At 34.1% G+C, this 14,151-nt stretch overlaps 1 protein-coding gene across 4 annotated transcripts in view; it reads left to right on the top strand.

The window, feature by feature from the left end:
- The window catches only part of HACE1 (HECT domain and ankyrin repeat containing E3 ubiquitin protein ligase 1), a 90,405-nt gene that overhangs the window by 66,719 nt on the left and 9,535 nt on the right, over nt 1-14,151 (top strand). For all 4 annotated transcript variants that reach the window (XM_024551769.3, XM_045188643.2, XM_045188640.2 and 1 more), the window contains 4 exons: nt 501-697; nt 8,896-9,027; nt 13,510-13,608; nt 13,879-13,949. In XM_024551769.3, the coding sequence (XP_024407537.1) occupies nt 501-697; nt 8,896-9,027; nt 13,510-13,608; nt 13,879-13,949 (499 nt within the window). The remainder of the gene's footprint in view (nt 1-500; nt 698-8,895; nt 9,028-13,509; nt 13,609-13,878; nt 13,950-14,151) is intronic.

The following is a 14,151-nucleotide window of genomic DNA, read 5'->3' as shown; positions in this document are numbered from 1 at the left end:
ATAGACATTTATTTAAAGTGTTTTCCTTAAAGTTTTTAGGGAAATCTAATTTGGTAAGTAATGGCATTTTGGATGAGATCATTTTTATTTTCATTAGAGACTATCTGTATATGTAAGGCATTTAAATGGGGGCCTGAGGGAAAGAAAAAAACACTCATTTGCTACAAAAAGGTTTTTTTTTTTTCATTTTAGTGTGTGTATATTTATGCTAAGAATGCATTTTGATAAGAATATAGTAAGAGAATTGGTACTTTTTGAAGTTTATAATTTCCTGAGTAGCTATTTCAAAGAAAGATTACATTGTAAAAATGTGGAAGAAACATAAACTTAAATTAACAGACCTTCAAATTCAGGAATTAGCATCCATTGAAATCATGCTGTGAATTTGATTATATTTTGCAGTTTTGCACAGTATCTGTAGAGGGCAGTATTTTACCATTAAACAGATAAGGAAAGGCAAAAACCTGTAAAATATGACTGCTGTATGTTTACATTTGTAGGTATTCCTGTAAATTACCAAGATGTGGCATCTATTGATCCAGAATATGCCAAAAATTTACAGTGGATTTTAGATAATGATATTAGTGATCTAGGTCTAGAACTAACTTTTTCTGTTGAGACTGATGTATTCGGAGCAATGGAAGAGGTGCCTTTGAAACCTGGGGGTGAAAGTATTCTGGTGACACAAAATAACAAAGTAAGTATTTGAATTTTTACCTTAGCCATTGTTTGTAATTTGACCCTGATATTCTAAAGTCTCTTGGCACTAACTAAAAAAGCTTTTACTGTTAAGATTTAACAACATTTTATAAAAGATAAAATATTTAAATTAACTAAACTACCACATATCAAACTTATGGTTAATAAGATTAAAACCTTTTTTCTTTCCTTTAGTTGGATTATAGTTCCAAGACAGCTTCAGAATCATCTAACTATAAAAAATAATGTTCATGGAACAATTTTGTAGGCTAGCAATTTAGTAAAATATCGATTTTTTTTAAGCCAAAAGAATTTGGCGTGTTTTAGCTAAACTCTTTGAGCCTCAGTTTTCTAGTCTGTAAAATTGAGATAATACTGCCTCCTATAGAGAATTTTTACTAGCATTTGGTAACCTAAAAGCTCATTACAAAAATTAGTTGTTATTGGATAGTGTTTTTAAATAAAAATAGGCTTTTAATTTCAGATGGTTACAGGGTATTGGAGATCTAGATTAAGCTACATAATTTTACTTTTTGAAACTTAGATAATGTACATATAAATAAGGATGAAGTTTATCCTTAGAACATAAAATCAGGAGCAAGTTTTACGACGTTTATACTTGGAAATGTTTTAGTCTACCCTTTCATTTTACATGTGAGGATACTGAAGCCTAAAGAAAGGGCCAAAACCCAGGTCTCCTAGTTGCAAATCTATAATGTTCTGCATACTATTTACAAAGTTAATCATGTTGAGGGAGAGCTTACTTGACTTTTAATATAATGAGTCATATGATTCTCAAAAAATTAAAATAGTAAAGTGCTTAAATTAATTTTTAAAATCTATATGAGCTTGCTAGTGAATGAAAATATTTTCAAATTCGTTTAAGTTTTAGATTGTGCAACCTTATAGTGATTTGTTACTTTATTTTACACTGAAGACGTATACTCAATTAAGGGTAATGAAGTCATAGACTCTTTATTATAAACAAGGGATTGCTTTTCATGAGGAAACCTCAAGCATGATTCCTGTCTGTGAACACTGTGTCTGATGAGAGGCTTTGTGACTCCTCTCAGATATATTTTAGGTAACAAAGTGGAAAGCCCCATTAACAATTGCATGAAAGATATTTTTACTTGTCCTCCTACTGGGTAGCTTCCTTTCCACTATGATGTGATATTTGTTTAGATTTTTAAAAATTCATATTTTATTCTTTTGCAGTTAGTCTTTTATTGAAATCTAGAAAGAAGGGAGATAAGGAAAAAATAATAACAAATGAGAATATACTCACATTGAAGGGCATACCGTTCATCTTGACTCTAGTCTGAGGCTGGAGTACTTTTGTAATATTAGAGAGCTTGAAACTTGAGTTTCTAAGTTTAATACATTTTTATTTAACTATCTTAACTAATTGCTTGGTTGATTGCAGGCTAATCTTTTTCAATAATTACTTTTAGTAACAGAAGTAAAAGCAGGATCTCAGTCACTAATATGTTCATTCTTCTCAGCTTTCATTTTTCTGATATAAAAATTTTTCACAATAAATTGAACTTCCTCATTTTCAAATATTACCAGTAAGAGCCAAGTTTAATTTTATATCTAATTGTTGATGCTTAAACATTCAATGTCATTTAATAAACAACCTGATTAATTGTTAAATATTCAAATCTTCAGAAACATACCAACAGCTTAAATTTATCACTCACAATACTTTAAAATTGTTAAAGTATTTAATTTACAAATAAAATTTTCAAACCGTGTTCTTTAGAGTTGTTTTTTTTAACATACATTTTTGTCATGAACTTTTTTGTTACTTTAGGGTTAGCCTTTTATCTACTTACCTTTATAGGTATAAAAAGATAATTGTCACATTTGGAGTTCAATTTCAAAATTTACAGGCATATTGAAGCTTAAATGACTTGCCAAGCTAGTTAGTAAGAGAAAGTCTATGTAAGCTGATCTCCACATGGGGGAGGCATTTATTCCTAAGTTTTATTGAAAGGCTTTGGTGATTATAGAGTGAAACCAAACAGATGAAAATACCTTTGTTTAAAAAGCAGTACATTAAAAAATACAAGTGATGTAAGGCAGAAGACAATATATTGGTTCCACATTTGAAGTATATTGTTTTTTAAATTTAATTTTGTATCTGTCAATGATTTGTTTTAAAATCTGAGAAAAAAACCCTTGGTTTCACTTTTGAAAATGGCTGAGTTACCAGCAGCTAAATATTTACATTTAAATATTTTTTTATCTTTGTTTTGCTTTCACTTCTTTACTTTTAATTTCACTTTTAAATTCTTGATGAAAAACTGAAATTGTAGAACTGTGAAATCTGAAGTTAAAAGTGACTTTTTTCCCCCTTAAATCTTCAGGTATAGCTAACAGCTAGAAATGAAGAGTAAACTACTTGCATTTAAGTATTAGCAACACTTTTACAATACTAATCATCAAGTTTGTTCTGTCTGGGAGGGGAAAAATGGGGTTGGGATGAGACAAGATCTCAGTCACTAATCAGGGAATGGAGGAGGTGGTGTGGAAGTTGAACAGAGGAGAATCACTAAGTGGTCAGTTAGGAGTAAGGAAGGTTGAAGGAAGTGTTCTGCGCTTACAGGAAGTCACAGAGTTGACTGAGCATGTGTCTGGGGAACCACAGAGAGAGCAGACTTGCGGATCTTAGTTTAGATTGCAAAGTGAGTGAGTGGAAAAGAGATGAGGCGAGGGATGTAGAAAGGGGCCAAATCTGAAAGACTTTAATTCACAATTAGAAATTAGAAAATTATTGAAGGCTGTTGGGGTGATTGCAGATGCCATAGAGGGGAGTGACATGATTGAATTTCTGTTTTTTAAGGAAAACATAAACTCAGCTTGGGGTGTGGGGAATGGATTGAAATGGGACAATACTGGAGTCAGGTCAACTGATAGGATGTTGTGGCATTGGTCTGTGGAGCATGCAGGGGGCATTTTATAAGACAGCGACTGCAAGGATAGAGAAAGTGAGATAGCTTTCAAGGATATAGAATTTATAGAACTTAGTAATTCGTTGTTTGGGAAGGTGAAAAGAACAACTTGAAGATGACTGCTTCTTAAGTGGATTGGCCCCCAGAACGACGGCTGGTTTTGCCATCCTGCTCTTCATCCGTCTCATTACCATCAGTTCTGTTTTCTGGTGATAATAACAGTTACTGTCTATTGAGTACTTTGTATTTATTTCATGTATTCGAGATGTGGTTTTTGTGCATTTCTCATTTATTATAACAGCCTTTTGAGATAGTTATTTCTACTTACTGATTATAGAAACAACTTTAATATTAAAAGTATCTGACATTTATTAAGTGCTTATAATGGCTTACTCACTGTTCAAAGTACTTTATGTGAAGTGTAGATATTTTTTCCTACAAGTCAGGAAACTGAAGCATAAAGGATTTAGGTAGCTTTCCTCCAAATCACATGATTAATAAATGTTGGAGCTAGGATTTGAACGCAGGCGGACTATAAATTTCAAGCCTGAGTTTGTAACTATGACACTATATGTTTCTTTCTTTTCCTCACCCGAGGACATTTTTCCATTGCTTTTAGAGAGAGGGGAAGGGAGACAGGGAGGGAGAGAAACATGTGTGAGAGAGAAAACACTGTGTGAGAGAGAAACACTGACCGGCTGCCTTCTGCATGCACCCGGACTGGGGATTGAACCGCAACCTAGGCATATTCCCTGACTGGGAATCCGACCCGCGACCCTTCAGTAATGGGACTATGCTCCAGCCAACTGAGCCACACTGACCAGAGCGACACTCAATATTTCTTAGACAGTTATTTAACTGTCCAAGGGCTCAAAATTAGTAAGTGGTGGATCCTCGGTTTAAATCAAGGTCTGTATGATTGTGTAACTGCTAGGCCTCTCATTTACTAAGTCAGTGAATATGAACAAGGTTGCAAATAAATATTTAGTATGTTTTCCTCCACTTCATTTTTATATGGTTAATACCTTGTATTTTATTGCAACTTTCACTTGATTTCTTTCACACACAAACACATCTGATGCACAGAGGCACAAATACAAGTTTGTGTGTGTAGTGGTGGATTCCTTATTTTATCTACAGAAACGTTACCATGAGAAATCATTTCATTACTCGGAAAGCTTTTAGAACAGTTCAGGTCTGAGCTTCTGCATATTGAGTGTGTGTATTATTAGATTGGATTTTAAATTATCTTTAATATCTCTCTGTCTACAAAGAGAACATTCTTTTCCTTGCATTTTAGTAAGTATATTCTAAAATTTTACCAAATCCATGAAATGGTAACCTGAAGAATCACTATTTTCAATAACTAAATTTTCTTCAAGGGAACTGAAGTAATATGATTTTTACTAGACTATCAATGTCTGTAACTAATTTGTGACCTTGAAAATAAGAATATACTCATCAAGAAAAAAATTATTAAAAAATACTATATCGTAAGAACATGTCTCTCATTTTTTCTTGTATCTACTTATCCCTACAAAAGAAACCTGATATTCTTTTGAGTTCTAGGGAGAGAAATTTTCAGTGATAATTCTTACATAACAGAACAGTAATAATCAAGTGGATAAACCCAGGAAGGAAGCTTTTATTACCAAAGAATTTATAGTCAAACAGTTCACTGAATTATGCCAAAATTAATGCCATTTAAACTATTAAGTGCTAAAAAAAATATTCCAGAGAGTTTTATAAATCGACACAAGTTTATCAGTTTACTTAGAGGGGGGAAAAGGGACATCTTGTTTTCACTATGAGTTTATTATTTATGAAATATGGTTTATTTAGATATTTTTCTACAAAGAGTGAAAAAGAAGAAAAATAACTTCAAAAAATACATCAAGTTTTCAACATCACCACCGTCCTTCACCAAAAGACATAATTTAGGTCCAAAGAAGTTGGAGTTTTAAGGAACACTTCTGAGTGGTGATATATTGGTCATTATATACATTCAGAAGACTAGGAGATTATTAAAACATTTCTATAATTAAACCTGTAATTTAACTGGAGCATATTGTCAGAAGTTGCATCTCCTTAATCTTAATGTTATTTTTTCCTTCTCAGTTACTTTTTTTCTTAACCTTTGTTGTATCAGTTATGAGGCTCAGAGGTTCCGCTAGAATTGCTAGGGTTTTTGCTCTTGTTCTTGTCCCCACACTGAGGCTTTCTAAGTCGAAAACTTTATATGTGTTAACATAACTATTTAGTACAAGTACTAACTCAGATTCTTGTATATAGTTAATTCTTCGATTTAAGTCTATGGCATCTGGTATTATTTTATGCCCTTAAAGAATTAAATACAAAACTCAGGTGGGAACAAATATGCCATCTGTTGGAGATGAAAGGTACCATATTTTTTGGACTATATAACACACCAGACCATAAGACACACCTAGGTTTTAGAGGAGGAAAATAGGAAAAAAATTTCTGAAGCAAAAAAATGTGGTCCTGCTCCTGCCTCCTGTGACCCTGCTCCACCCCCTGCCAGCCAAGTAAGCTACATTCGGACTATAAGATGCACCCCCATTTTCCTCCCAAATTTGTGGGGGAAGGTGCATCTTATAGTCTGAAAAAATACAGTACTCCCCCACCTCCCTTAAATTATATCATCTCTTTTAATACCTTAGAAAAGAGTGAGATTTTAGGTTTGGTTCATATTTAATGTTTGATTGTACAATTCTTTATGCCAGTGTTTTGTAGACTGATTATCATCTGTATGTCCACTGTTTGCTTAAGGCATGTAAGGTGTTTGATGTAGATGTGCAGGGCAAAGTGTGGAGTGAGGCACTGGCTGCCTGCGTAGGTGGAAGGGATGCAGCCAGTGTGTTTCCATAGCACTGTGTGAACAGTCAAAATGTTGGCGCATAGTAATAGTGGAGGTTCATAGTACTGATTACACAGTATCATCAAGCAAACGTTCATGTGTGTTTTTCTGTTTGAGGATGGGCTGTGTAAGGAGACAGAGCAACACATTTTAGAAGCTGTTGGATTTAGATTTTTTTCTGTTTTCTGTAGATTTTAAGTGTTAAACAGTTATTTTTCACTACCTGGAAAACACTTATTTTACTACTCTCAGGGCTATTTGTGATGGCTAGGATTTTATTGCTTTACTGAGAAATAATTTAGACCAAGATCCGTTCACATTTAAATTAACTTAATATGGAGACTGGTATCTGAAGGAGTTGATTTTTGCTAACTGATATCCAATAACTGTGAACCAGAGTTACAGAAATAAATGTGGAAAACAATGTTCAATGGAACAGAAGGCAACATGTGAGCAAAGATAAGTATAATTGTGAAAGTTAATTTCTAAAAATGAAGTGTATGAGTAAAAAATAGTAATTAACTGATATAAAAAGAGAATGTGCACTATTCTAATAAATACAGACTGCAATGGCAAATTAAAATAGGTTAAGTGTACTTCAATTTAAAATCTTTTACTTTCATGCTTCATAATTTATTAAGGTCTTGAGTGACAACTATTGAATAGTGCCTTAAGATTGTAAAAGCAAAACCTCTTGAGAAAAAGCTATTTTTGTTAAGGAAAGATAATATCTCATATAGCACCTTAAACATATAATTAATGGATGAATGGGGCAAAAAAATTCTAGTGTTCAGTAAGCAGTTTCAGTTAGAGCAGACATAAATATCAGTATAATCATGTACTAACGTGGAAATCACTGCTGGTTATCTCTTAGAAGTGTGTTGTTATGTATTATTTCTTAATTGGACCCTGCAATTTTAGCTTTATATTTAGCTACTTGACTGTTTGGCACCTATTTCTGTCCCCCTGTAGTAACTACCTGTATGTGACTTATGGTAGCTGAGTAATTCCTGTACAGTGGAGAAAGGCCTTTGGGTGGTAGGGAGTAGTAGGATTTGGGGGTAGGGATAGATTAAATGACAGGGATGGCGGCATTCCCTGAGCCAGCTTGTACAAGGAGCCATGTGGGGTTTGGGGAGAAATGTGAGGAATTCACTATGACGCTTCGGTAGCTCTGGGATATAAGGAGAATTCATAGCCAGAAATCAAATCTAACTTGCTGGCTCAGCGCCTGTAGCTTTTTGGGAGCTGGGGAACATAGCATCAGGTAAGTGCCAATGAATAAATAAGTAAGTAAAAGTAAAGGGTGGGTCCGGAAACAGGCTTCCTCCCCTTTGTGTTTAGAGCATTCATTCCTGGGAAGTGAGAATTACATACGATATCCTGTTTTTAAGTCACAAAGTTTCACTTGGGTGTAATTTAAAATAAATAAATGATAATAATTGATAGAATATATATGACAGTTTATTCTGGTCTGAGCCAAAATGCATTTTTTATTACCAGTTAAATTTTAAGTGACACTATTTCCTATGACGATGATGATGTATTTTAAAATAGAATGAGTAAAAGTAGCTTACCTTAACTCAGAATCAAATCAGCTACAGTTAAACGAGCCATTTTATCAAGTTCTAAGTATGTATTAAATGAACTTGTTGAAGGTGTTCATTTACCACACAGTTTTTGAACACTGACAAAGTGGCCATCACTGTTTTTAGGAGCTCAGGATATATGCTGGTAAACCAGACAGAGACCCTGCCCGCAGAGAGATTACATCCTAATGAGACTTTTCAGTCAGAGGCATCAGGAAGTATAAAGATGCTGAGGCCTGAACAAGCTTGTGCTTGGGTAATACAGTGAGTGAGCAAGGGGAGAGTGGAAGGAAATGAGATGAGAAAACGAGGCAGAGAGGCTAGGAAGGGAATTCGAATTTTATTCTAAGTATCATGGGAAGTTAGTGTAGGGTTTTGAGTGGCAAAGTTATGTGATCTAAATTATATTAAAAAAATCACTCTGTGGCATGGAGAAGGAGCAGTACAGAGTCAGAATGGAAACAGGGACACCAGATGTTGCAGTGATTTAGGTGAGATGATGATGACTTGGACCAAGGTGTTAACAGTGGAAGTGGTGAGGTAAGGCCAGACTGAGGATAATTGTTTGGAAGTAGATCTGGTAGCACTTGCTGTTACAGGATGTGAGAGAAATCATGGGTGATTAGGAGTTTGGCCTAAACAGTTTAGTGAATGGATATTGGTGCCAAATTTATCCTAAACTTCACCGCTTAAGTGAGAAATGATTATATCAACATTATCTTAAGTATGTGGAATTAGAAGTCATCACAAAAACTTTTTTTTTTTTTAATAGGCGGAGTATGTCCAGCTTGTTACCGAACTTCGAATGACAAGAGCCATTCAGCCGCAGATCAATGCCTTTTTGCAGGGCTTTCATGCGTTCATCCCACCTTCCCTCGTACAACTGTTTGATGAATTTGAGCTGGTAAGGAGGAACATCGGCGCCTTCGTCGTTACACAGCAATACAAAACTCCAGTTGATGTCATTCAGAATTAATTTTGGAATACTGTGATGGATGGAATAAAGTATAAGATTTATGGTTTAATGTTCATGTTTAGAGACTTGTTGCAACACTCGTATTTGTTCTTCCTTTAAGCTTAATCACCAGATTAGCAATTCCTTCCTGTGAAATGGAGTGCAGTGGGGACAAACAAAAATGGAGTGTTTTTCAAAAGTACTCTACATAGGGGTGCTGAAAGCCAGTCTTCCAAAAACAAAATTTCCATTATTTCTGAATTTTTTATTTGACTATCTGTGGCAAAAAGGATATTGATACAAACTTCTTGGACTTCCAAAAAGAAGAATTGATTAATAGGGTTTTCCTTATTGTATTTGGGTCGTCTTCTCCAGCTTCGTATTTCATCACATATGTAATTTTATAATCATTCATTTCAGACCTCTGTGGAGTCCACTCTATTTTCTGGGCTCTGATCCCTAATGAATATTTTGTTATACTTTGTTAATTTGCCTGCCTTTTACTGTGATCTAATGAGATTTCTAATTTTATATAATCTATGTCTGCATTTTCCCTTATTTCCTTTTTCTCTTTTATTTTTGGTAATAATTATTTTTAAACCCTATGAGTTTCCCTCCTTAATAAAACACAGTAGTATTTTAAATAGAGTATAGCTTTTAAAAGGTATAATTTAGAATAGTAAATTTTGGATTAATGGAAAGTACCCTTTGGTTTTTATTCTGTTTCATAAATTAGTTTTACCCTATGCCTTTCATTTTAATATATGATTAAGTACAGTGGTGTGTACATTTATTTTTACATATATACCAGTGTTTTCCTGTTGTCACTCATAGTGTATCTTAGTACAGTAGTGGACAGAATTTGCTATTTAATTTAGAGGTCCCTTGTGACCTAGTTTCATTAAATATCAGTTTTGAGTTTTTTGGTTCTGTTTTAGGTTTAGGATTAATGGTGTTAACATAGACTAGTCTGGGTTTTGCATAACCATAAAAGTTATTTTTAGCATTTAAAATGGAGGAGTACTTATGAACTGTTAAACAGAGAATTAATTACTTTATTTCTTGGGCCTGTGGTGTAAAAAACCAACAGCAACATAAATAATTAACAAAAACTTTGCCTCATAATTTACTGATACTGATAAGTCCTGTGAAACTTACTGAATTACAACATACAGAGAGAAAAGCACACGCATCATAAATGTATAGCTTGATGAATTTCCACAAGCTGCCTACACCCATGAAACGAGTATCCAAATCAAGAAACTGAAATCCTAGCACCCCAGATGTCCCTCATATGTCCCCTTTCACTCACTATTCCTGGCCATGGGTAGCCACTCTCCTAACTTACAATACCATAGATTAGGTTGCCTGTTTTTGAATTTAATGTAAATGAAATAATCACCTTGAATATATCGGGCTTCCTTAGCTCAGTGTTTTGTTTGTGAGAATCATAAGTGTTGTTGCATACAGTATATCTTGTTCATTTTCATTGCTGTGTGGTGGTTCGTTGTGTCATTGTACTTTTTGTCTTTTCTACTCTTGATGAACATTTGGTGGGTACCTTTTAGTTTTGGGCTATTTGAAATAGTGCTGCTATAAACATTCAACTACATGTCTTTGGGAGAACATAGGAATGCATTCTGTGTGTTATATATCTTGGGGTAGAATTGCTGGCAGATAGGGTGTGCATTTATTCCATAAGGGTAGATACTAGCCAATAGTTTTCCAAAGTGGTGTGTCAGGTTACACACTCACCAACAGGTGTGAGAGTTCTGGGTGTTCCCATTCCTCACAAGCATTTGATAATTTCTTTTTTCATTTTACCATTCTGATAGATCAGTAGTGGTATTTCATCATGATTTTAATTTGCATTTCCCTTATGATTCATGAAGTTGAGTGTATTTGATATGTTCATTAGCCATTTGTGTTCTCTGATTTTGAAGTGCTTGTTCAGGTAATTTGTTTTTCTATTGTGTGCTCTGTTTTTGTTGTTGTTACTGACTTGTAGGACTCTATGGGAGTCTCTTAGATGTATGTATTGTGAATATCTTTTACTGTGGTGTCCTGGCGAATAAAACTTTCAGTTTTAACACAGTTCAGTTTATCTTTTTTCTTAAATGAATGTAGCTTTTTATGTCCTGTTTAAGAAACTGTTTCTTATTCCAGTATCATGAAGGTATTTTTCTTTGTTTTTTTCTAAAAGCTTTATTTCTTTGTCTTTCACATTTATTGGAAATTAGGTCAGGATTCCTGGTGTATCTTAGACTCTAGCTTTAAAACTAAGTTGAGCTGGTTCAGATGGTAGGATTGTTTGGGAAGAGAAGTGTTAAATAGGATAATAAAGATCTCTCATCCTCTTCATAAAAAGTTATAACATGATATTCATGAAATAGTTCAAGTTTCTTGAGAATAAAGCCTCATTTTTATTCATAATTATTAACAATGAAAGCATCTTAATATTATTAAAAGCTTACTCTAGCTTAAAGGGAAGAAGATTAAACTCAGATTGTAAGAAACGTGTAAAATTCATTCTTACTCCCTTTTGACAGGTCTGTAGGAGGGTCTGGCTACAAAACAGAATTCCCCAGATGGTTCAAATAAAGACGTTTTAACACAGGGATTATTACAGAGGTGCAGGCAGTGTTGAGAATATACAAGATTTGGTGAGGCATCCAGAGACTAGTAACAGTGGAAAGGCTTTATCACCTCTAGAATGGAAGAGGCAGGTGGAGGAATTCCTGTGAGGAGCCCTGTGATGAGGGGACATGACTGCTGAAAAGATGTGCTAAAGCAGGGAGGGAGCAGAAAATACTCTTACCTCCAGACTTCTGCCTGTGCTCAGTGGAGAAACCCAACCTCAAGCCAGCAGACAAGAGAAGCTGGTTTGCCAGCATCAGCCCCCTAAGGAACAGAACAGTACAAAGAAAGATGGAGACTGTATTTGTGGGTGGTAAATGGACCCTAACCAGAATGCCTTCATCTAGTAAAACTATTGTATGTAGTACCATGGCAAGAACCAAAATACTAGCAGTTCTCAAACTTTTTGGTCTTAGGAGCCCCCTAAAACAAAAGCCTTTTTGTTTATGTGAGTTATATTAATTGATGTTTGCTGTATTTGAAATTAAAATAGAAGTATAAAATATTGTATTGATTCAAATAAACAATTCATTACCTGTTAACATAAAAAACATTTTAAAAATGAAAACTGCATTTTTCCAGAATGAAATAAAAATAATGGGAACAGTGTCATTGTTTTATATTTTTGCAAGTTTCTTTAATGTGTAGCTTAAAGAAGACAACTGGGTATTTATATCTGTTTCTGCACATTATCTGTTGTGATATTTGTTTGGTTGAACTATATGGAGAAAATCCAGCCTTAGATAAGTTGGAAAAGAGAGATACCTTGCAGACTGCTCGATCAGGTCTCAGAAACACCCAAGAGTTTTCAGACACCACCTGATATTAACCTTCAAAGTACACTCTATACCACCCTGGTATATATATATATATGAGTAGTTGCTGTAGGGAACTTGATTTTGAACCATGTTATATTTTTCTCTGGAGTAACAAATCCTGATATTCCAGCTTATCAGTGTTTTAGTGAAGTGCAGGCTAGTATTGCCTCCCCTGACGGTGTAAGTGAATAATCAGACTGTGAGAAGTGGACTGGTTTAGAGATGTGGAAAGCTCTTGTTCAAGTTTTCTTTTCTCTTGGAAAACATAATGGTAAATACTGTTGCCACTCTCAATTTAATTTTTTACTTATTTGATTACTATTTTGTTTATTTGATGATCTTCCTGGGAAAAAGGTGGCTGCCAAATGTTATTAGGGAAATTTCATTTTTTTTTTCTCACCTTGGGAAAAGTTGACATTAGAGGATCTGAATTATTCCAGAATGGTTCTTCAAAGGCCTGAATGTGTGTGCTTTTCAAATATAATTATTTTCATTATGTTACCTTCTTTTTCCTAATGATTAGGGTTACTTGGTGATCCTTTCCTTTGCTTAACCCAGGATTTATTTGGGTCCATGTTGTCACTTTCCTATTGAGGGTATGGTCCCTTTATAGAATTTAACAAACTCATAAAATGAAAATAAACATAAAGATAATAATGTTCATAAAATTATCACATATATACACTGTTTTGTTGCATAAATGTTTATGTATAAGCAGAGTATTATCTCTTATATTGTAATTAAATTGTATCAATACAGATACACCTCCACATGCCACATGTTTGATTATCATTACCAAGGGTTCTCTCCCATGTATACTAGTACTTGTTACTGATGACTTGCAGAAACTGTCACAAAAATAAGTCAGTTTTACATGGAATTAGTTTCTAATGAAAGCACATTTACTCTTTAAATGTAATAGTTTCTTTTTTTCCACCAAAGAAGATTAATGAAATATGTTTCTGTTTCCCCAAAGGAGCTACTGCTTTCTGGCATGCCAGAAATTGACGTGAGTGATTGGATAAAAAATACAGAATACACAAGTGGCTATGAAAGGGAAGATCCAGTCATTCAGGTAAAATTTCTCTAGAGCTTCGAATGAAGTTAAGTTTTGCCATTTAATTTTGTAAGCTTTTCAGCACTATTGGATGAAAACTTACATTAATTAACCAAGTTTTTCCCTAAATTCTTCTCATGGGAATTGCATATGAAAGCTTTGTATAAAATCATTTTTGATAAATGAATTTCTTAGAATAAAATATGCTTTATGAATGCTTCATATTTCTCTGGTATTAAGTCTATGATTGCTCTGAAATATGAGCTAAGTCTTTTTTGTTGTTGTTAGTGGTTCTGGGAAGTTGTGGAAGATATTACTCCAGAGGAGAGGGTTCTTCTCTTGCAGTTTGTTACTGGCAGGTAAGAAGTGTTTTTATGATAATGTGAAAAGAATTTAATGTATTCCATTCCTAATAGCTTAGAGATAAACAACAAAAATGAATTATTATTCTGAATTGTCAGTTTCTTTCCTCCCTTTCTACCTTTGTTTAATCCTTATCCAAGGATATGCTTACTGATTTTTAGAGAGAGGGAGGGGGAAAGAGGTAGAGAAACATCAACA

The sequence above is a fragment of the Desmodus rotundus genome, chromosome 11 (assembly GCF_022682495.2).
Source record: "Desmodus rotundus isolate HL8 chromosome 11, HLdesRot8A.1, whole genome shotgun sequence".
NCBI lineage: Eukaryota > Metazoa > Chordata > Mammalia > Chiroptera > Phyllostomidae > Desmodus > Desmodus rotundus.
Note: the sequence above shows the minus strand (reverse complement) of the source record. Positions and strands in the feature narration are given on the sequence as shown.